A 23,001-nucleotide genomic window follows, 5' to 3' on the forward strand; every position below is an offset into this window, starting at 1 on the left:
ACCAAACAGTTTTTGTTTTGTATTTTTAGAACGTGCTTTTAATGGTACCTAACTTTAAAATTTGTCTGTTTTTTAATAACACTAAAAAGTTGATTTAATTTACAGTATCCTTGTCCTAGTTGATTTCGCTATTGATACAAGTTGTTACAAACAATGTTTTTTTTAGCGGCCAGTATTGAAAGTGACAGGATGTCGCTTTTGCAAATAGCCCTAATGTTAAGCTACCTGCTTTGCATATTGAGTGTATGCACAACTCAGGGAAGGGTCTTTGAAACGTTAAAGCCCGTGAGGAGTTACACTTCAAAGGATGATCAAACATCGGCCGTGGGTGACTTGGTTAAAAGGGTGTTGGGTGAAAGAAGTTCAGAAGTGACAATTGAAGTGATTGAGAGTTCACAATATCAAGATTATGCCTTGGTACTTTCTATAATATATATTATATTTTGTATTTAATTTATTGTAAAACTGGCGCTTTTGCAGGCAGTCTTGCTTGTCACCTTTTCTCTTTGTTACATTCAAAGTTAGAAATTCCTCGAATTAATGGAGTGGTGTCCGAAAATCAGGCCTGTGGAGTCATTTAAAAAAAAATTTGACTACTGAGCCTGATTTCAACAGAGTAAGCCAGGTCAAAATTGCCTACTCAGTTAGAGCCCTGGGTCCTCTGCCCTAATTATGTAGCTCTATTAGCCCTGGTGCCCCTACAATAGCCCCTACACCCATCCACTAATATGGGTGTCATCTCCTGTCCACCCACATTATGTTCTCAAAGTATTCCACCATACAGAATTTTTCGCTTTTTATATAACAATGTGCCACCTTTTTAATTCCAAATTCGGTACTGTACATTTTAGACTTTGTACTTGAGTAGTCTTTTATAGTTTTACCAAAGTCCCATTTTTTTCATTAAACTGTAGATTTAAAACCCTTTACATTTGTTTTGCAGCTGCAATACTCTGATGCAAAGTTAAAAATAACAGGTAACAATGGTGTCGCCATTGCATTTGGACTCAATCACTACCTCAAATACTTTTGCAGGTAATTAAAAAAGCAGATTATGTCCGTGTTATATAAAAATTCTATGCTTCTCTGTAAATGTTATTTCACCACAGAAAGCAAATGTCATGGGCTGGGGACCAAATGGGAGATATCCCAAAGCCACTGCCACCAGTGCCAGAAGAAGGGATTTTCCTTCAAGCTGGAGTCAAATACAGATACTATCAGAATGTTTGCACAGTCAGCTATTCTTCAGTTTGGTGGAATTGGACAAGGTCAGTGTAATTTTGTGTGTATTTTTTATTACATATATCAACAATTATGTTTTAAATTAAAGAAAAAAACCATTGATTAAAGTGTCTTTGGCTAAAAAAAATTAGAAAAAGAAGCAAGAAGCAGGATTTTTTCACACACCACAGGGTACTACACATAAAACCACCTAATTAAATACGTAGTTATGACTTCCGGGACCACCTGTATCATATAAAAGGATGCAAGTGTTATGATGTGTTTTAGAGCATTGTAATAAAGATTACTGACCTTGTACAGGTGGGAAAGAGAAATTGACTGGATGGCATTGAATGGGATAAATCTTCCTTTGGCTTTCACCGGCCAAGAGGCAATTTGGCAAAGGGTTTATACAAAGCTCGGACTTTCTGATGCTGAACTTGATGACCACTTTGCAGGACCTGCATTCCTTGCTTGGTGAATTATTAAATTTGTTATTAAATGAAATATCAAAGTAGTAATTTTGCTTTTGCCTGTCAGAACAACAAAACTGTAACCACATTTTGATTTTATTACTTAGGGGCCGCATGGGTAACCTGCGCAAATGGGGTGGGCCGCTACCCAAATCATGGAAAGATGGACAGCTAGCTCTACAGCACCAAATTCTTGCGCGCATGAAATCCCTTGGCATGATACCAGTGCTTCCTGGTTTTGCCGGACACATTCCAGCTAGTTTGGTAAACAAATTCCCAAATGTAAGTATTGTGCATATTTGTTGGAACTACTGATAACATATTTTAATGCCATTTTGTTTAAATTAGTAGTCCTCAACCTTTTTTAGATTTTGTTGTGTATTACATCTGAGTAATTTTCCTTTAAGACACTAACTTCGCTGCACACCACCTGAAAAGCCTTCCATTTTCCTAGTGGTGAATTACCACAGGTTGAGAACCACTGCAATAAATGAATCAATTCTAACACATTTTTTTTGTTTCATTGCATTATATATATATATTCTTCAATCTCAAATCAATACATAACACAAAGATTAAATTTAACAACTAATATCGGTCAACAGTTTATTAAACATCATTTTTTGCCCAATTGCTTTGTTTTATTTAAAGGCTACAGTCTCCAAACTAGGATCTTGGGGAAACTTTAACTGCTCCTATTCATGTACTACACTGCTGGAGCCAGATGATCCATTGTTTAGGTAGGATTTGTTATATAAATGTTTATTTACCTTACTGAAAAATTAGCAAATTGTTTAATTTACAAATATGAATACAACCAGGCTAATTATCCATTTTTTTGTAATTCCTTTAAAACAATTTTTGCAACGAAAATAAGTAATGAAAACTATTGTCACTTGAGATACACATTTGTATAAAATCTACATTATTCTGCAGAACTATCGGGAAAATGTTTATTGAAGAGCAAATAATGGAATACAATGGAACTAACCACATTTATAATGCTGATACATTTAATGAAATGATTCCAAAATCAAGCGATATTGATTACTTGGGCAATGCAAGTTTAGCTGTTTATGAAGGCATGACTGCTGCAGACCCCAAAGCAATATGGTAAGTTGAAAATCAGAAATTCACAACAAAGTATTGTGTCATGTAACATGTAATTTACATTTCTATCAGGCTTATGCAGGGATGGCTTTTTCACAGTGCTCCAGGGTTTTGGGAAGGCCCTCAAATTAAAGCACTGACAACTGCTGTTCCACAGGTAACTGATTCATGACTAATAAAAAAAATCTGTGTAAAGGTTCACACAAATTCCATTTTTTTCCAGGGCAGGCTGCTTATTTTGGATTTATTTTCCGAATCTTACCCACAATTTGAAAGGACTGATTTCTATTATGGACAACCGTTTATTTGGTGCATGTTGCACGATTTTGGGGGAAATCTTGGTTTTTATGGAAAACTTGACACTATAAACAATGTAAGATATAACTATTATACTTGGTTATGTGTTAGTCGGTTCAATGATATATCCATATATAAATACTATGTTATGTAGGTCAGTTTTTAACCATTTAGTCACAAACAGAAATGCCTATTAATTTAGGTAAAAATCCTGTTTTTGAAATAACAAGTGTCCTTTAAGTCACTGTTTCTTAAACTAGAGTGGTTCGCCCTTGAAATGAAATTGCTTATTTTTTATGCCGTTGTTTGTACTTGTTGACATTGCTCAACTTGGGGTAATTTAGAGACGTCAAACCAATATTTTTCATTATAAATAAATGCAGTAAACTTAGTCTTGCAACAACAATGCTAATCCCACAAAAATAAAACTTGCTATAACTGGCGCTTATTCCTAGGACATACATATGTGGTTTTACGGTTATATTGTTTTTAAATTGTGATGAATAAATATAGCTTTCTGTAGTAGGTGTGAACAAATGTGAAAAAGTTATCATCAATAATCACACCCCAAAAAACAACAGAATTCGTCTTACTTACGAACATAACAACATAGAATAATGTGCAATCTGTAAATTTATAGCAACCAATGAAAATTTTGAACTCCCCTGGCTCGACAATGATTGGAACAGGCATCACCCCCGAAGGAATCAACCAGAACTATCTTGTTTATGATTTAATGTTGGAGGCTGGTTATCGGGTACATCCTGTTAACATTTCTTTTTGGATTGAAGAATATGTCATGAGAAGGTAAACTAATAATTTGCATTTAATTGGTGTTTTTAAACTACTTTTATTGATAGAGCTGTGCAATTTTACACTGACTTGGGAAAACCACATTTATTTAGTACTGATACAATTTAGCTGGCAGTAAATTATTATGTAACAATCCCCTTGGTTATCTATAAAGTGTTCAAATTAAGTTTAGTTAAATACATTATGGCTACATGCAACACAGCATTTTATTTACCTTTCTATAATAAAATGATTTGTTATAAACTCTCATAGATTATGTGGGTAACACACCAGACCAGCGATAAATCATAGTTATTATAATTAACAGTACTATAATTTCTGCTTTCAAAAGGTATAACTCAAACGATGCAAATGCTGTTGCAACTTGGTTGACTATTGGAAGTAGCATTTACAATGACACCTCGGTAGGTTTTCCTGCAAAGTCTTTAATTCGTGGACCAATTGTCAAGAGACCATCCATGACCATTACAGAACTACCTTACTGGTATAAGTATGAAAGGTAAGTTGAAGATTTATTTCAGCATATTCATAGCCAGCAAAATATTTGAGGTTTATCTTACAAACTCTTGTTTCTTTAGTCTTGAGCTGGCTTGGGATTATTTTTACAAGGCCCTTGATAAACTTCCTCAAATTGAAACAGTAAAATATGATGCTGTTGATATCACTCGGCAGATGTTACAAGCAACCCACAGACTTATTTACTATGCCATGTTGGAGGTATGTTATATCTCTTTATGATTAAATATCATAAAAGGTGTTACAATCTGTTTGTAGATTCATGAAGTACTAAATAATGTTTGTAAAAAGTTGTTGATAGAAGATTGCCAAATCATTTAGCTTATGAACAAATATATCAAAGATTATCAATACTTATGCTTGAAGGAGTTTCAGTGGCATGGTAATGTAACATTAATTGCTCTGGGAGATATTTTGATGGACTTGATGAACGATTTTGATAGAATTTTAGCAACGGATACACACTTTATGATGGGTTGCTGGATTCGAGATGCAAGAGCAGTGGGCACTACAGATGAGGTTGTTAGAATTTTTGTTTAAAAAATGACTTCAAACATTGTGATTGCTATTTATAGGAAGTGGGTTAAATAGTGTTAACGTTGGTATGTAGTGCTTACATGGATATACAATTGCTGCTTCATAATGTATGTGTAGCCTATTAAGCTTAATTGCTTTGCTTGGCAGTGGTGAAAATTAGTGCATACTAAAGCATTTATATTCATAGACCATTGGACATCGTTTATTTTTTATTTTATATAAATTAACAGGAGAAAGACCTATATGAATTCAATGCCCGAAATCAAGTTAGTCTGTGGGGTCCAACTGGTAATATTCTTGACTATGCTGATAAGCACTGGGCATCTCTCACCAAGCACTATTACCTGTAAGTGCATGGTCTTCAAACTAAACTTGTGTAACACTTTGTTTAGTTTAATCACAGTACATTTAGGCTGGAGTTTTTTGTGCAATAACCTCTGTTTTGTTAGACCAAGGTGGGGTCTGTTTATAGAACACTTAAAGACGGCGTATAATGCTGGAAAGGCATTCGATAACGCTGCATTTGTTTCTGATGTTTTTACAACTGTTGAAGAACCTTTCACCAAAAGCAAGGAAGCTTATCCAACTGCTCCAAAAGGTAAAAATAAAGCACCCTTTGAGTTATTGTTAAGTACATAACGTTTGCTGATTGGACAAACATATTTTTTTCAGAGAATGCGATAGAAGTTGCCAAGGAGCTTTACAAGAAATGGAAACCATTTTTCAAAATTTAGACACCTTTGTTTTTCTTCTCTGATCGACCATAATTACACAAGTCGATGCAAGTATAATCCCCAGCATCCAACTGAGCAAATACTTCACACTTTTTCTCCTGAAATCATTCCATCACATTTAACTCGCAAAAAATGTGTTTAAGTTGCAAGACTGTTGTTTTTTAAACTTTAGAAAGTGTTGTCAAAAAAGTTATCAACCCAACTTGGAAATTTGTGAAACAACCTATTAGTACTTTATCTCTTAAAATCACTATTCCTTAGTATATTGTAAAAAATCATGTTCAATTCATCAATCGGGCCACATATGATTTTTCTCTTTAATTCCTGGTCTATTTTTCAATCAAGTGCCTAAATTTTTGAAACGTACTGAAAATTCTTTATTCTGCAATTGCTTATGTTTCCAATACTATGCAATAGTTAACAAATGCTGCACTTTTTCAACAGTATGGTTTAGCTACAAGCCGGCGGGCTTCCTAGTACAATATCACATAAATTAAAGTTTCAGTATTATATTTATTTTGACGTGTGGCCCGCAGGTTAAAAAAGTTGGACCACACTGTTGTATACATTTAAAAGACCAAATAAATTCATAAATATATATTATTCATTGAATGATTCTTGTTTGAAAAAAGTGGTTTTCAAAGTGTTATTAACAAAAACTGAAGAAAACGCGCGCATTTTTTTTAGGTTTATTTTTTTTGCACTGTAAGGTAGAAAAGTTTGAGAACCACTGTACTTTACAGAGGAGAGACCATAGCAGGGATGTGGTACAGTGTAGGTTAACGATTGTTTTTGCAAACTTTTATTTGTAAATTAGTATGCCTACATTGATGCAGGTAAAATGTTGACAGAGCAAACAGTAAATACATGTAACATGTCAACAGTTAAGCATTTATGGCTAGCCATTAACAAAAACGGTTACCTTGTAACAATGGGAACTCTCTCAAGAGGGCAATGTGAAAAACTTGTCGCAGCAGGGTGGCTTGGTCACTTAAAATATTGCACCGCTTAAAAAACCTTGTGTGTAGAATATAACATCATACTTCAACCAACTATTACAAAGTAACACATTATCATGGACAAAGTAGCTTCCTAATTGACACAGAAAACAAATTCAAATTAAATTGTTGGTGATAAGCAAAACGCACAACAAGATTCTATCGTATAGGGATCAATAGAGCTTACTAGATAGTTGACTATAAGCATGGAGCCGATTTGTCACTGGCGAAAAACAAGGTGATGGAATTCACAGTTACTTTTGGATACGCAAAAATAAACGCAAGGGACATTCTCGCAAACGTCCTGTATGAAAACGAAATACAGTGCAACGACAAACAACTTCTCCATTCTTGAATAAAATGATAAAAATCGAGGGAAATACAAACAGCCCATATCGTGAAAAAGACCTGCGCTAGTAGCAACAGTCTTCCAAGCAGAATAATACGAGGTCAGCCTTAACAGCATAGCACTGGAACTGGTGATTTGGCTTGATTAATCATCGCGGGTAAAGCTTAAGGAAGAAATAAACAAACGAACGAACGAACGAACGAACGAACAATAACAATTTAAGTGCATCGTAACAGGAAGCGACAAAAAAGCAGGCTGTCCATAGATATTCTTTTTATTTTTTCCAAGGCACTTGTGTTAAAAATGTAGGTTTCGTGCAGTGATGTTCCAAATACACAACATTTTTGCAAAGAAGGTTTGGTAGTCGAAAGTGAAACAGCTAGTTTCTCTAGTTTCTCGAAATTAGAACCTAAAACCAGTTGAGTATAGCAAGACTTTTTGACAAATAATTGCAGATTATGAATTCCTGGCTCTTAAAACATCCACTTGAAGCCTAAAAAAGTAAAATTAAATTGTTTACTTATCTTACAAATACGTAGGTCGTGCGATCGGTATTTTGGCACTATTAACACGATCCAAATAAATTTAAAATCGTTTTTATCCTAAATACAGCGGTTTCTAAAAAGACCCAAACTTGCTAACGAGCTTTCGGATTTCTATAAAGAATAACTTCCAGCTTGTTTAATTATAACTTCCAGCTTGTTTAATTATATAATAAATATAGGAGATATATTCCTTAAGGAGAAGTATAAATTATGATAATTGCAGAATGCCAAATCTGCATGCGAGTAATTGGAATTTAAATATAAAAAACTAAAAAAAAAACTTACAGCCTTAATCAGGTTTGCATAAATAGCCTGGTCATCTCGGTACTGCCAAGGCCAGCGGCGTCCGCAGCGTTGTTTCCAGTCTCTCGTTGTGCGGTATCAAGGAGTTGTGTGCGTAATGCAGCACAAGGTCGGTCAGTGTTAAATGCAGGTTGAAGGGCTCCGCGAAACCGAAGCCATCCGAAGTTTTTTCGATCAGACAGTGATGGACTTCGTTGTTCGCCCTATACAAAAAGTACATTCCTTTCTATACGCGTTTCAACAACATTGAGCTAAATTAAATACAATAAATGTCGACCAGGCAAAACCAGCAGTTGGGATTTTCAGGAATCTGTGTAGTGTTGCCAAACTCACCGTAGCGAACATGCAAAGGGTGGGCCAGAGTTGCCTCTTTTCCTTATGAGAAACGTTCCATCTGGCATTCCGTTTAGGGCGTGTTCAGCGTGGCACCTACACGTGAAACATAATCACATTTCCAGCTTTCACAGTTAAGTACTGAGATCAATTGAACATTTAAAAACATAGCCTGGACTAAGACATTGTCTGCTTTTATTCACAAAGGAAAAAAAATAAAATAAAAAATAGATAACGTGCCAGGTGGTAAGTTTCACAATTTCTAATAGTGCAGTACACGGGTTAAAAAAGAATTGTATAAGCGTAACTTTGGGTTACCTGTCAAAGTCTGGGAAGAACCAATTTTCTTCTATACAGTGCTGGGGATAGGTCTTGCGCAAATCAACATTGTCCGGCAAATGGTAAATGTCATCTTCGTCATTACCCTCGTTTCGCTGAAGTTCTTGGTTGATCTGCTCTTCTGGAATTCGTCTCGCCTTCATGAAACTATTAAAAAAGAACAAGGACTTACTTATATTTTTTGTTTTAGTGAACAGTGATTTTTTAGTGAAAAGTAAACAAGCAGCTATTACACGGTTTGTTCTATATCAGGGGTCGGGAACCTTTTTATCTAAGGAAGCCATGAAAGTCAAATAGCCTTGGTTGTATTTCCATGAGAGCCATATATAATACTTTTAAACATCTAGTTATAAGCTGGCAAAAAAATAGTAAATTTAGCAGGGCGTTTATCTAATTTAACGTTTTTTTTATCTAATTTAAAAAAGTTGCTTTATGACCAACGATTACAGCTTCCGTATCAATAGTACACCGAAAAGCCATCGCAGACTCGCCGAATCTGTCGATCTATGATGCAAGCAGAGCAAGCCAGAAACATAACTGGCCTGCAGTGAGGTTCGAACTCACGACCTCCGGTCAAGCCGCGTCGCTCTACCAACTGAGCTATGCAGGCTCAGAGAGGAGCGAGTCGAGAAACAACCATGCGCCAATACTTGCACATTTTGTTAGTACAAGCAACTTCACACTGGGGGATCATCAGTCCGTATCAATCAATGAAAGACACACACAAACATATGTGTTTAATAACATCTGTGATCTAGCCCCTCGGAAGTAGCTTTATGACCAACGATTACGGCTTCCGTATCAATAGTACACCGAAAAGCCATCGCAGACTCGCCGAATCTGTCGATCTATGATGCAAGCAGAGCAAGCCAGAAAAACAACTGGCCTGCAGTGAGGTTCGAACTACTATTGATACGGAAGCCGTAATCGTTGGTCATAAAGCAACTTCCGAGGGGCTAGATCACAGATGTTATTAAACACATATGTTTGTGTGTGTCTTTCATTACTTGAAATTAGTTGAAGATGAAAACTTACGCTATTTTGTCGTCCCTGCACTTCTTCAAACGAAGCATCTCTGCCTTGTTAGAATTCAGAGTTCTGTCCAGGTCCCGATTTTCAATGATCTCTTTGTTGAGTTGACTCTTGAGGCGCTCGCTTTCTTCCACGATGTATTTTAAGCGCGTTTGCATCTTGCGAAAGTTGTCAACCAGCCTGTGGGAACAACGACCAATCTTAGATATTCCCTGAGTGATATGGGTACTTGAATTGGACGATAATTCTAATTGATAAAATTATAGCCTAAAAACTGGTACATACATGCAATATTTTGACTTTTATCCAGTTGACCATTGTTGTAAAAATATCAGTGTTAAGTAAAGAGTATCTGACGTCTATAGTAACTAAATAATACTACAAAATAAAATCGGTTGAGCAGAGGTTTACGCCAAAAAAATTATGCTGGCAAATTTCCTGCCACTGCCAACAAGTAAACTGCATTGACTTACAATCCACTAAAATCGAATAGGACATAAATTATGTATGGAGCTAATCTTGTTAGCACGCTTAGTGACTTTAATTAGAACTAACAGGTTTTAAAAGAAGTTAACCTTGTAAAACAAGCTTACTTTTTTATATTCATAGCAAATAAACTTAATTATTACAACAGAACAGGCATTAACAAATGACCTAATGTCCATTTAAATTGCTTGCCTCAAATCCTAAGTTTTAGTGACCAAGATTTGTTACATATAGTATTACTTACCTATGCTCATCATGAGTTCCTCTAGCTTGGTCAAGAAAGTTGTTTAGCATTGTGCATTGCTCTCGAAACATGTTAATGGTTTCATCATAAGCACTTATTGCCGTTTTGGTTGTTTGTATATCCTAAAAAAAAAAAATTAAGTTGCTAATTCGATTGATACTACATACTGCACCACTAAACTTTGTACACTTGGTCGACAGGAATAGGCCTATTGCAACTTTACTATTTTACTCATTTTACCTCTTTATTATTTTTCTATCTTTAAATAATAGCTTTTATTCCATAGCATCATGCTGATTATGTTTTGGTGTTAACACAAATAAATGGCAAATTCACAACTAGATAATATTTTAAAGGTTTTAAAAACAGTGCCTTTTTTCGATTTGTCGAAACACTTTCCAAAGAAAAACTCACTATTCGTTGTAAGGACAAAGTTTATTGAAACATTAAATGTATTTAAATAGCATACGATTAGAGTTACATACACATATTTTTTGTAGACACTAGTTTGTAAAAAATAATTTACCTGTTGTCTGGTTGTAAAAGTGTTATATTCATCATGGTAAAGGTTGCTTTTTTGGACATACATTTTGTCAATCTCTTTCAATGATTTCCACAGTTCCTCCATAGTTTCGCTGGATAATTCTTCACCCTATGTAATTAGAAATTTGTTTATAGATATGTTTCAAATGAAAAAAAGATAGTAAGCAGTGTTCCAATGACAATATAAAAGCACAGCATAACTATTGAAATTTGGTGCTTAAATATGTTTTCTTTTTTAGAAAATAAACAGAAAAATAACCTGGGAAGCATTGTAAGTTTGCTAGCAGTTAGGTAATGGGTATCAAACAACATATTTTCCCAGTTTTTACCCTAAAATAATTAAATCCCGTTTACCTGTCTACTTGCTGGGTACTTCAAGGTAATATCTAAGTCAGGATTATACACACGAAGTGACTCTTGGCGGTAATGGTTGACCAGCTCAACTACAGATGTGAAACTGTAGGGGTCAGAAAAGCCATAACGTCCATTTCGATGACCAATCCGTATCAGTTTATTGGTCCCGCCTGTGTAAACAGTAACTTCCTATTAAAGGAACAATTTTCGTTGTCAGTGACTATGCAACAAAAACACGACTGACATTTACTAATATTGAGATTTATAAATTATCCTAATGCCAGTTATGCAGAATTTGCTAAACTTTATGCAACTAGAACAACAAGTTGAAAGCACATTGCACATGGTAAAAAGTGCTACACATTTAATAGCGGGGTAAACAATCAAGGCTGGCCTTACAAGAACTATGTTAGCGCATTAAAGTAGAAAGGCATATTAAATCATTTTTAAAAAACGATCAGGTAGTACAGAAATTTGCAGACAGCATGTCATTATTTTTAAGGAGCGTTATTTTGTTTGGACGAATGCTGATTGTTAAGACACTTTCCCGACTGCCGAGTGTAAATGGTATTTAAATATCAACCATGTCCAGAATACTTTTTTTCAATATTAGGATTTACACATGTATACCAACATAGTGAAAAATAATTATACAGCACACAACACTAGCATAGTTCATAATTTATCTCCGAAAAGAGTAAAAAGCAGTATGTTAAACATAACAAGGAACCTTTTCTAAGAGTAAGTGTGTATTCATTGCGGCTGTTTGTGGAGTTTCGTACCAGAAAGGTGCCATCCACCTCATCACACAGACGTGAGTTGACTTCTTCCCGAGAAACTGTTCCCCAGTACCATTCCTGGTCCTAAAAAAAAAATAAGATTCAACCTCGATTGGGTATGAAATTTTTAATTAATTTATCATACAATTTCTATGTAATATAAGGATTATTCCCCCATTAGTTTCACAGATTTGTTAAACAAGGCTTCAAATTATATGCAAGGTGATGGTTGTACCAAATACATAGTTGTTAATATATTGTTTTAGTTTACCCTATATATAACATCAGGTAGCGAACAATAGCCTAAAATATTTTTTAAAGATATTTCTTTCCATAAGTAAAACTGGAAATGTCACTTATTCTTCATACAAATACCTGCAGGCTTTGTGTATTGTTTACAGAGTGAATTGGTGATATGCGCTGTATGGAAGTTTGCGGTCCAGTCAATTTGACTGGAATGTAGTTCGTTAAACCACCAGCACCAGGCCTGCAAAAAAGCAAAATTAAAAAATTGCTATTCTAATATTAACAAAACAACAAATTTTTATGCATTTATAATACATTCCTTTTTTATACAAAAGTTAAACAAATCCAGCATAGGAATAATGAGCAGACTAAACTTGCAGTCAATATGTATCAAAACTATATTTTTTAAACAAAATTAATAAATTTAAAAAAACAAGCAAGAAACCGTGGAGGGATTGGAGGGGCATCTTCTTTGTCACTCTCCTTGTCGCTGTCTTTTTCTTCGTAAACAGGAGGAAGGCCAACTTGTCGCTGTGGAGGGGGGACACGTGTTGTGACGTATTCCACAAACTCGGCTGGGACATAACCGGTCTCATTGGTTCGCATGTTAGTCCCGTATAACCAGCCTTCTGGCCTTTGCTCTGAACCCTGGCCAATAAAAATCAGGTCTGTTACAAAGGGGCAGGAGCCGCAGAACAAATATGCCTTGCTGTGCAAGTAAACACTCTCCAATACAACAATTGGTCAGCATGCTATTAAAAAATAATTTTAGGTTATTATCGCACCCATTATTAAACTAGTTTCAGTTTAATCTTTAGTTGTTCATGCTTGAAAAATGTTCTTTGGATTTACAATTTAAAAGGATTAGTTCTAATATAGGTAAACTTTAAATCCATATATTTGATATGAATTCATTATATTTAGTTTTGTAGTACAACAACAACAAAAACAGCAAAATTATACAAAATTTTGTTATGTTCAACAGAATATAAAACAAATCTACCAGCAAAAATGTTGCAATTGCTCTAATAAACCTTTTCATCACATAAAATGTATTGGTCATTTCATTTTTCAAATTTTTAAGTATATAAAGCTAAGCTTTACCACATATACTTACCGAGAATTGGAAGACAAAGGGTTTCTTCACAAATATTATATCTCTAACTTGACATCCAATACACCTTTCATGGTCCTGGGGTTCATAGTTTGCTATCATGCGGTATTCAATACCTGAAAAAGGATATGATAAAGGATCTTTGTGAGGATATAATGAAGGATCTTTGTATATTTTAATACTCTAATTACAATAAAATTTGCAAAGCAATTAATCATGAATAGAATATTTAAGCAGCAAAACTGAATCACAAGTAATCTCAATTCAGCGATGTTTTTTTTTTCAACAACACACTATTAAGTTTAAAAAAATAAACTTTGTTACTGCATTTCAGTTTATTGGCTTGTCAAAGATTGATATCAGGCCTAATTGTAAATTGACTTCTTTAATGGTAGCTTGCATGTATTTCATATCAAATGATGTTTAACATACTACTACCAAAATCATTGATTTAAAGAACATAAAACTACTAAACCTATTTTACACATTTTTTAACATACCAGACATGTTTTGCTGATGAGGATACATGGTGGTGAAATTCTTCAAGTACTTCTCACCAAATTATTCTATTTTTTTACATTTTAAGTATTATGATAAACTGCTGCAAAATTATAACAATAGTATGTTGTTATATTAATAACTAGTAATAATACAGTAATATTCAAGGATAACATCTTAAATTGTAAACATGCCCTATAAGAAAGACATTCAAATTGTATTTTTACCTATTGATTCTAAATTGTTGGTGTATTTTAACAAAGTTAAGGTATTCACTATAAAATTAATACTCTTACTGATGCACAACCAAACATATAAAGGTGACCGGGTTTAAAAAGGTCAATATTAAAAATAGGGGTGCATATGCAATTTGTTGGGGTGCAGGTTTGGTCTGTTAAAAATGGGTGCAATTATCATACTTTAAACAGAAGGAGGTGAACAATTAAGGTAGTATGTACACAGGAGGTTCAGTATGCTTCTATGGTAGGTGCACACCAGAGATTTTTCACCTTCATTAAAATTTTCTAAAAAGGTTGAGTTGTCATAGTATTTCAAGCTTGAGGTGTTGAAAACCATGATTGCACAACTGCAAACCTGAAAATTTGGCGCTGCACACGCGAGATTACGGTGATAATCGCCATGCAACGCAGACTGACAGGCCAGTCTGAAAAGTATAACAGATCTTGACGAGATCTCGCGACCCGCAGGTGCACAACCTAAAAAGACTGGGTCCAACCAAGATAAAAAATGCACCTCGGTGCACTTTATGATTTTCTGGTGCACTCTGTATTGCATACATTGTATTGTAAACGTATGGCGCACAACTGATTTACTTATTTGGGATGCAGTTCAAATTTTTTCGGGGAGCACCTTCAACTGATTGAAAAAAACTTGCTTGTGCACTTGTCACACTTTCCACAGTGGTTGACAGGTGGTTAGAAATCGTACCACAAACAACCTTTTTCCAATTTTTTTCATAGATGTGCAACTTACTAATTAAAGTGTGCAAACAGATGGTTTCAATAAAATGTCATGTGTGCACCTGCCTTACAGTAATATATTACGGACGTTAACATGTACAATCCCAATTCGGTCCAACAATTTCCCGAGTACTCCAATAAATTAGACTAATTTTTATCTACACATTCCCAAACGTCTCCAAAAATGTACACCACAAAGAATCTTTAATAAAATAGCAGCATACTACACAAACAACTTGCTATAATTAAAAGTTGGCGGCTAAACAAGCGCAGTCATTTCGCACCTTATCAGCTATCGTCTCACTAAAAAAAAATAGTTCCTTTGACAACTTTGAATAGAATAGCGTATGAAATAATTTTATACAAGTGGGAGATTTACCTAAAGCTACAAACAACTTTAAAACAATTAACAGTTAAGTTAACGGTACGTATTTTAGTAAAAATGTTGTTTCCTGCAGCAATGCCAAATCCAATCAAGCACGTCGAATATGTGAAATTATGCGACGTTTTTTGCCTATCTTATTACACTGAAAGTCCTATCGCACAAATTCACGACTTTGTGTGCGCGTTAGGCTGGTTGGAGACTAGATGTTTTTATTTTGCAACTTCCTTATTGGCATCTGGCGTATTGTGATACTTTGGCAAATGAGACACCAAAATGTGTTACTATGTTTGCTTTATGGTGTAATTTTATCAAAGTTAAAATGGTTACTTACTCAATATCTTACGTTATTGAGTAGCGTAATGCTGCAACAACATTTAATATGAAGGACTTAAAGACGATAAAAAATAAAGCCAACTTTTTAAAAGGGGACGAGACGTTGTTTTGCACAATCTGCGTAAAAATGTGCAAAAAAATGTGCGCACATTTCAAAATGTCGTCCGCACTTTGTTTGAAGGAAGAGTTTGTGCAATATGTGGAGAAATAGTCGAAAGAAGTGTTGGAGGGAGAGTTCGACAAAATGTCGGACGAAGAGTTGGAGGAAGAGTTGAAGGAAGAGTTTGAGGACGAGTTAAGGAAGCACGTCGAGAAGGGCAGATGAGTAGAGTTAGAAGACAAGAGTTAGAGGAGAAGAGTTATAGAAGAAGATTAGAATAAGAATATTTAAAGAACAAGAGGTGTATAAGTAGAGTTAGTGGACAAGATTTAGGTAAAGGAAGAAGAAAGCATTTAAAAAATGCAAATTTTCGCGGGCACTTTTTTGCGCACATTGAGCGAAAAACCCTTCCCCGGTCTTTAACTTTTTGTTTAACTTTCTCTCAGACAGATAAAATAACTCTCTTTCAGCATGTTGAACCACGCAAAAATTAGTCAGAGCTAGTAAAATATTGCGTTTATTGCAGTGGTTTTAGCAGCAAGCAATTTTTACGGACTTTTCCTACGTTGGACGCCGTTTGGTACCGGGATTACGTGTTTCGTAGAATATTCTAATACGGGGCTAGCGTATACTAGGGCATGTTAAAACGATGCAATATTGGTGAAGAGCCAACACAACATGATGAATTTTTACATTTTGTTTAATCACGCAAAATTCAGTTAGATTTCGCATTTTATCGACGTTATTGCAGTGGTAGATAGTCCTTCAACAGTTAGAATTAAACCGTTGAAACAGGGTATCCTATTCAATATTCTTGGTCGGCGACAGGAGTTTTGTCTAGTTCGAGTTGCTAATAAAACAACACGCCAAACCAAAACAGAAGCTGTTAGAGTCTTTCAGCTTTTTGATATATAGGCCTACGTGGCAGTAGGCCTACAGGCTCACTGCAATTACTTAACTTAGGTTTGGTTAAATATTTTTATTGAAGTTTCTAATTTATTCAATTACTATAATTTGAGTTTAACTTGATATGTTAATATACATATTTAAGATTGCCAAGCAATACGAGGAGTTGTGATTCTCTTTAACCTTATAATGAGCTGAATTACAGCAATCTTGTGGTCTATTTGACGTCCTTGAGCATAAATTGACGTTAAATTTTGAAACATAATAGTTGTTAATTTTATCCTTCGATTCCTTCTTCTATTGTAGCCTATCTGGGTTTACGTATTAAAATTGTGTCTTGGTAGCGAGGAAAGTTAGCGCAGTTTGTTTTATGCTGAAGCAAATAAGTTTCAGGGGAAGAATGACTAAATACTTCAATTTGCAGTTCGATGAAGTTTAATCCAAATATATTTAGCTCTTAAAAAAACGGTAGAGCAATATCGTTATGGCATTCTTAAAGTTGCTTATTTCGGCACATTGTTCGAACAAAATGTTATACGCGTTTAAGTGAGCGAACAATTTTGTGATCAATAGAGTAGCAAAAATCCATTCACGACTTGATGTTCGGTTGTAGAGTTTTCAATTCCTCATCGTCATTTTTTACATCGTCCAAACTGGGTTTTCGGCGATTGCGTCGACGAGCAGCTAACAAAGCAAGAGCGAAAAATACCGCACTGAAACAACTAATGGCGGTACCCAAATACATCTGCAAATACACCAAGAAATGTCATTCCTGATAAACGAATGTGTAAAGCCAGCTATATCCGATAAGCTTACTACACATTGCGTACGGGTCACATCAAATCCAATATGTTCTATTTTAGACAAAATCGTACTATCCAAAGAAATATTGTTATGTTTTGCTTCAGATTTAAACATTTAGCATTAGTTAAAAACGGAAAATAGTTCACACAATTTAATCACAATTTTAAGCCTAATAGGTGCGATGGATTTCCATGTGAGATGAAGACACAACCAGCGCCTTTTTCATCCTGATTGCAGAACGATTTATTAGAGGTGATTTTCTTTTTAACCTAACTTACCACTGAAAATGGATCGTTTTGAAACATCAGTCCACCAATGGGCAGCACGGCGACGCAACCAGCTGTTCCGCTGATCACAAAAATGAACATGTACTTTCCTGACACGTTCGTGACATTCGACATCCAAGTCACTCCTGGTAAAGTTAAAGGTGGACGTTAGTAGTCCTACTGAGAAGCAAAAATCAGCAAAAATGATGAATGAAAAAAGTTGAAACCGGCGGGATAAATGGGTCCGACGAAGAATCCGTGTGCGCAAGATACAAACCACGTTACCCAGTCGGACGAATTTCCAAAAAGGATAAAAACAAACTAAAACGAAAATAAATAAATTAAACAGTATTTTGAAACTTGACTTATTAAAATAAATATTAGCACTATCATGGCATTATGTAGGCCTACTTACCATCATGGCTATAGTACCGGCTAAGCTAAACGATGCAATGTAGCTAGGGTACGTATATGAAGAAGCAATAATACCACTTCCGCGTCCAACAAAGAAACCGATCCAATGTACAGAAGTGATCATGCTTGCTTGTGAAACCTACCAATCAAATATACTACGTCGAACAATGTGGTTCCTTACCGTGGCATAATAATGGAATCAGGGGTGAAAATAAAATAGTTTTTTTTCCGAAATGCCTAAACATTTAAAGAGATGACGCCACAAAGTTACGTTACAACGTGAAGTCATAAAACAGGCCACTCTAAGAAACCTGCTGTTATCGGTCAATTCCGTGCACAAATGCATGTATGCAACTAAAAACGGCTAAATAGATTTAAATAGTTATAGCGACAAAGCTTTTGCGTGAAAGAAAATTTGTTCATTGCAGGTCTCCTCTATAGGTCTACTACTAGCGTACCGTGGTACGTATCCAGACCTTTAGGTGTTAAATGTGGACCTCAAAATGTTTATGGAAAAAATAACTACTTTCCTGTACGATTATGTGACATTTCAAAGAACTTAGAAAAGAGATAAATTTCCCCACGAGATGATCATAGCAGAATCATAGGCTAAATCGCTTTGAGCCAAAGAAGTTGCAAGACATATCTATCATTTGCACTATATTTAACTGAATAAACTAAATATAAAACATTGTTAACCAAATTGTCTGGGCCATTTCTAATACAAAATAGCAATATTTGCTAAAGAGAAACGAAAAATTAGAGGAAAGGAAACTGCTGGAAGTCGTAATTACGAATTCGAAGTAATTAGGAAACTAATGTTACTTAACCATAAAATTGACGCTTAAGACAAAACCATAAAATTGACGCTTAAGATATAGCGTTGGATTTGCCGACTTTGTGTTCTCTGGGAACTTTCTTCATTATACCTCGCATAGTTTTACATGATGAGCTCAAAGCTCGTCATATCTTAAACGCAATCTTCAAAAATACTCACCGTAAAGTTAAGTTTGGAACAAACTGACACCGAATAAATGAAGTTGTTGAACAAAATCTCGCTGGACACGCTGCAGAAATAATATCCCATGATCGGGAGAACAACCCACACGATGTCGCCAAACGGTTCCTCTGGCCGCGACTCAACTTGTAACCCCGATGTATGCAAGTTTTCACCAACTTTTTCTGGAAATTGGAACGCCGGGTTTGAAACGATGCATTTCTTGTGCAGGTAAAAAAATTACGAAAATGTGATAACTATTTTCAATATTATATTAATATCAAACGTGTAAGATTCTAACAGTAAATGTTACTTTTGGCGTCGTACATGTACCTGATTATAAATAATATAACGCTGTAGTAGTACTTTGACAAAATACTATTGACCTTATTAAAAATATCAAAAACTCATACTTACTGTCGAATTGCATTTTGGACATGATGGCCATAATGACTACAAAAAAGAGATAATAGATTCCAATAAAAATGTATGTCCACCCAACTGGACTAAACTGAAATTAAAAACAAAAATCAAACTGCTGCTGTCATTTGATTTACGTGAAGTTATAAAATCTGTTTTTGGTAATCTGTGTAACCAATGTTTGACGGCACCAACACAACCATGAATCTTGCTAATTTCCCCACGACCAGCTTTTAGCAATTTAATTAGATCAAAATTGGTAAGACGTGGAATTCTTTAGTTTGCTTCACTTTAATTTTTCAGACTTCAAATATAACGATAAAAGTGAAATAAATATTTTTTATTTCTTGTGTCGACCCTAAAGTGGTAAAATCGGTAACTTATAAATATTGACCTTACAACTAACCTCGAGACTGTTACGTGAGTCAACACTAGAGGCATCGGATGCATTGTTGTCTGATGAGGAGTTGGTTATTCTCGGACACCCAGGGTCAGAGTCTTCTTGCTTTCCATAAGCCTCCAGAAGAAACGGTTCAGCTTAAAATTTATTACACATAACGATTAGTGGTGCATCGGCGAATAAAAATCTCGCTGTTAGGAAAAGCGTACTAAGTGGTCATTTGTCAGACCACAAATGCACAGAATACGTTATTCGTCAATTAATGAAAAAAATTCGACACGTTTGGAAATGGGGTTTTCAAATACTAATAGAAATGAAAGCACACAACAAGTTATGGTTTACGATCGTTGCGCATAATAATGTCTAAACTTCTATTTATAGTGCCGTAAACCATTTAGTATTCCAGTCCACCCATAGTTTTACTATGTCAAGCTATAGTTAAACGTTTTGGTCCTTAATTTTTTGGAGGAATTAAACTTTTTTAAAGGAAATAACAGTGCGTTGTTAATCAACTTACCAATTAATGGTGCAACGAGACCACCGATTCCAATAGTGAAGTGGTAAAGATAAATCAATGGTCTAGATGTGGTTGCTCCCCAAAGACGGAGAATCAATGCCTGCAGGCCTGGTGGAAGCGTAGTAAGCAAAATGTTCATATCGACAAAAAGGCATTAAAATATTTTACTGATACCTAAGTGACATAGTGGCTGTGTACGGCAAAATAAAAGAACTCTCTTAGTAACGTTAGACTGCCACTAAAATTGGCACTTTCCTATTTTTTTATTGAATTAAACGACTTGATTTTACGTTCAGAATAACTGGATTACAACACGAACAAAGTGTATAAGGTTGTGTTATATTATAAGATCTATCATACGCCGAATACAAACCCGCATCCAAGTATCCAAAGGTGATTCCACCGAGAGTCATAAGTAAAAACATGAGCCAAAACTCGTGAATCCACGGAACAAACATCATGGACAGTGCTTTAACAAGCAGGCATACAGCTGAACACAATAGAGCAGAGTTCGGAAGAATCGATATTGATTTCTCAAACATGTTCTTTCTTAAAGGTGAAGTATATTCTATACCGTACACGTTTTACCAAACAATTATACAACACGGAATTGTAAGCAAAGTTAATATGTTTTCAACATCATTAGATTACTACAAATTTAGTTACAAAATTAGCCGTATAAAAAGGCCGGCACTCACCCATTAAATAGAGAGGATTTATTTTCCCTTTAGTCTTGTGTGTGACTATTCCGACTAGAAGTCCCCCGACCATGCATCCTGCGAAACCAGCGCTAAACACAGCAGAGAAATATTTTACTTCAGTTCCAACCAGCTCGGTCAGGTACAGTAGTGTCGGGCCAGTAATCGACAGATAATAGCCCTTGAAGTAAAATATATAGTTTCGGGAATCATAAATAGAAAGAGTGTGTTAGTTGGTCGATTAATATAAAAGCATCACATCTTTGAATTAATTTTGCAAATTAAGTTCAAGTGGAACAGACGGCAACATTTATATTCTTTATTTTAGTAAAAGGCGACAGATTTACACGTTGTGAAATGAGACCAGAGTACGGCAACATTTATAGTCAATTTGTGCGACACTGTGTGGTTTGTAGCGACACCAAGAGGAAAAACGGCATGTCTTTACTATAAGACTATAAGTACTTGAAAAAATATGCCGTTATACAGTTTACTCTCCAGCCAACCAGTGTTAGCTTTAATAGTTTTCGACACTAAGTTTTCCAAATGGATGGTACGTGGTTTTAACATCATTGTTTTTAAAACAGTTTTATTATGCAAGCGGCAGTTTTTAGATTTGGTGAGACAAAATAAATGCTTGATATGCCATTTACCCCAACTGTTTATGAAATACTCCTAAATGTTTAACGCAATCTTTTGAGGTGAGATCTAGTTTTAATGTGTTTTGTAAACGAAACACATAGTATATAATAATAGAACATAACGTACACAAAAGTTTAAAATAGGTTAAATCTAATGCTTACCATTCCCGCACGAATTAAATTAATAACGATAAGTAGAAGTATACCATAGAGTGACCACATGTTGAATTTGCTCTAACCGTCGACTGCGTTCCAGGTATAACTTATGCCAATCCTGTTCTAACCAACATTCGACTAATTGTATTTTATACCAGTTAAACAATTTAATCGTAATCTGAATAAAATCCAAGCCGAGTTAGAGATCTATTGTTTTTTGATAAATGAAACATTCTACTGCAATTACTAGATTGCAAATGGGAGAATTGTACACCTATTTTGCGCCCATGACGCAACTGCGATGTCTACCGAATGATCGCGTAACTTATCAACCGCAACTAACCGCTATAGCAAATATTACCATTCTAGACGCTTCTTTAGTTTTAGTCTCTTGTGAAGCGTAAAAGCTTTTGAAGGGTGACCATTAAGGTAGCCCCACATACAAAACGATGCCTTAAAAAATACTAATGACACTAACAGCTTGACAGTTTTCTTTTATACGTTTATACGCTATGTAGACACTTTCGATTGCAACAAACTCAGTCAATTTTCAGCACAAAATGGAAGGCTGATTGGCTTTGCTGAAAAATTTAAAGTGTGGCACGCGAAGCCTTTTTCGTAACGAAATCTAATGTGTTTGCACAGATCACGTTTGAACCCTATGCTTAGTGAATGTCAACTTGTGGCGCTAAATTAGCTTAAACCGTCGATTGTACTCCACAAACATTTGCTTTGCATGTTGCATGGTGTTAGCATTGGCATTAGCAAAGTTATGGTTCCTATATACAAGCAATTGAAAACTATTACTGTGATCACTTGAGAACATAAGTAAAACTATTAATGTGTTCGGATGAGCAAACGTTTGTTGTCGTTGTCAGCTAGAAAGCGGGTATTTAATGTTTTTCGATTTGCGGTACAACTCCGAAAACGTGGTGTATTCATTTTTTAAGAGTTAAAACAGCGTTGTCTTACTTATTCCGTAGTCCTGGGCTCAGATTACCTATGTCCATTGTGGCCCACAATACTGGTAATAAAAGAAAGCTGCACGTGACCCAACCCTAAGTGGCATAATACAATTATAACAAGTGATTATTTTGGCTATATTTCTTTATCATTTAGT

The 23,001-nt window shown here is 35.2% G+C and overlaps 3 protein-coding genes and 1 non-coding gene across 4 annotated transcripts; 1 reads left to right on the forward strand and 3 right to left on the reverse strand.

Moving 5' to 3' along the window:
• The first annotated feature begins 161 nt into the window (after window positions 1–161).
• On the forward strand, window positions 162–6,370 carry LOC146164544 (alpha-N-acetylglucosaminidase-like). Its single transcript, XM_083382698.1, has 16 exons — window positions 162–417; window positions 944–1,035; window positions 1,110–1,268; window positions 1,543–1,698; window positions 1,802–1,976; window positions 2,346–2,434; window positions 2,631–2,807; window positions 2,877–2,961; window positions 3,028–3,177; window positions 3,742–3,908; window positions 4,246–4,413; window positions 4,493–4,631; window positions 4,797–4,949; window positions 5,198–5,313; window positions 5,417–5,565; window positions 5,640–6,370. The coding sequence occupies exons 1-16, from the start codon at window positions 190–192 to the stop codon at window positions 5,699–5,701; spliced, it is 2,265 nt and encodes a 754-aa protein (XP_083238824.1). The 5' UTR covers window positions 162–189; the 3' UTR covers window positions 5,702–6,370.
• LOC146164545 (phosphatidylinositol 3-kinase regulatory subunit gamma-like) lies at window positions 6,202–13,969 on the reverse strand. Its single transcript, XM_083382699.1, has 13 exons — window positions 13,867–13,969; window positions 13,370–13,482; window positions 12,698–12,900; window positions 12,382–12,493; window positions 11,958–12,090; window positions 11,228–11,397; window positions 10,857–10,982; window positions 10,331–10,452; window positions 9,604–9,780; window positions 8,548–8,715; window positions 8,230–8,325; window positions 7,879–8,099; window positions 6,202–7,541 (listed from the first exon to the last, which is right to left on the reverse strand). The coding sequence occupies exons 1-12, from the start codon at window positions 13,892–13,894 to the stop codon at window positions 7,910–7,912; spliced, it is 1,638 nt and encodes a 545-aa protein (XP_083238825.1). The 5' UTR covers window positions 13,895–13,969; the 3' UTR covers window positions 6,202–7,541; window positions 7,879–7,909.
• On the reverse strand, window positions 9,108–9,178 carry Trnaq-uug (transfer RNA glutamine (anticodon UUG)). Its single transcript has one exon. It is a non-coding gene; the product is annotated as a tRNA-Gln (tRNA).
• A 3,188-nt stretch (window positions 13,970–17,157) lies between the features above and the next one.
• LOC146164547 (sodium-dependent glucose transporter 1C-like) lies at window positions 17,158–21,947 on the reverse strand. The gene is made up of 10 exons (XM_083380754.1): window positions 21,888–21,947; window positions 21,085–21,265; window positions 20,760–20,876; window positions 20,387–20,494; window positions 19,876–20,006; window positions 19,050–19,271; window positions 18,054–18,191; window positions 17,866–17,959; window positions 17,651–17,784; window positions 17,158–17,313 (listed from the first exon to the last, which is right to left on the reverse strand). Exons 1-10 carry the CDS (start codon window positions 21,945–21,947, stop codon window positions 17,158–17,160), a joined length of 1,341 nt encoding a protein of 446 aa, XP_083236880.1.
• Window positions 21,948–23,001: the final 1,054 nt, after the last annotated feature.

This window comes from Ascidiella aspersa, chromosome 2, assembly GCF_963924565.1.
Source record: "Ascidiella aspersa chromosome 2, kaAscAspe10.2, whole genome shotgun sequence".
Lineage (NCBI taxonomy): Eukaryota > Metazoa > Chordata > Ascidiacea > Phlebobranchia > Ascidiidae > Ascidiella > Ascidiella aspersa.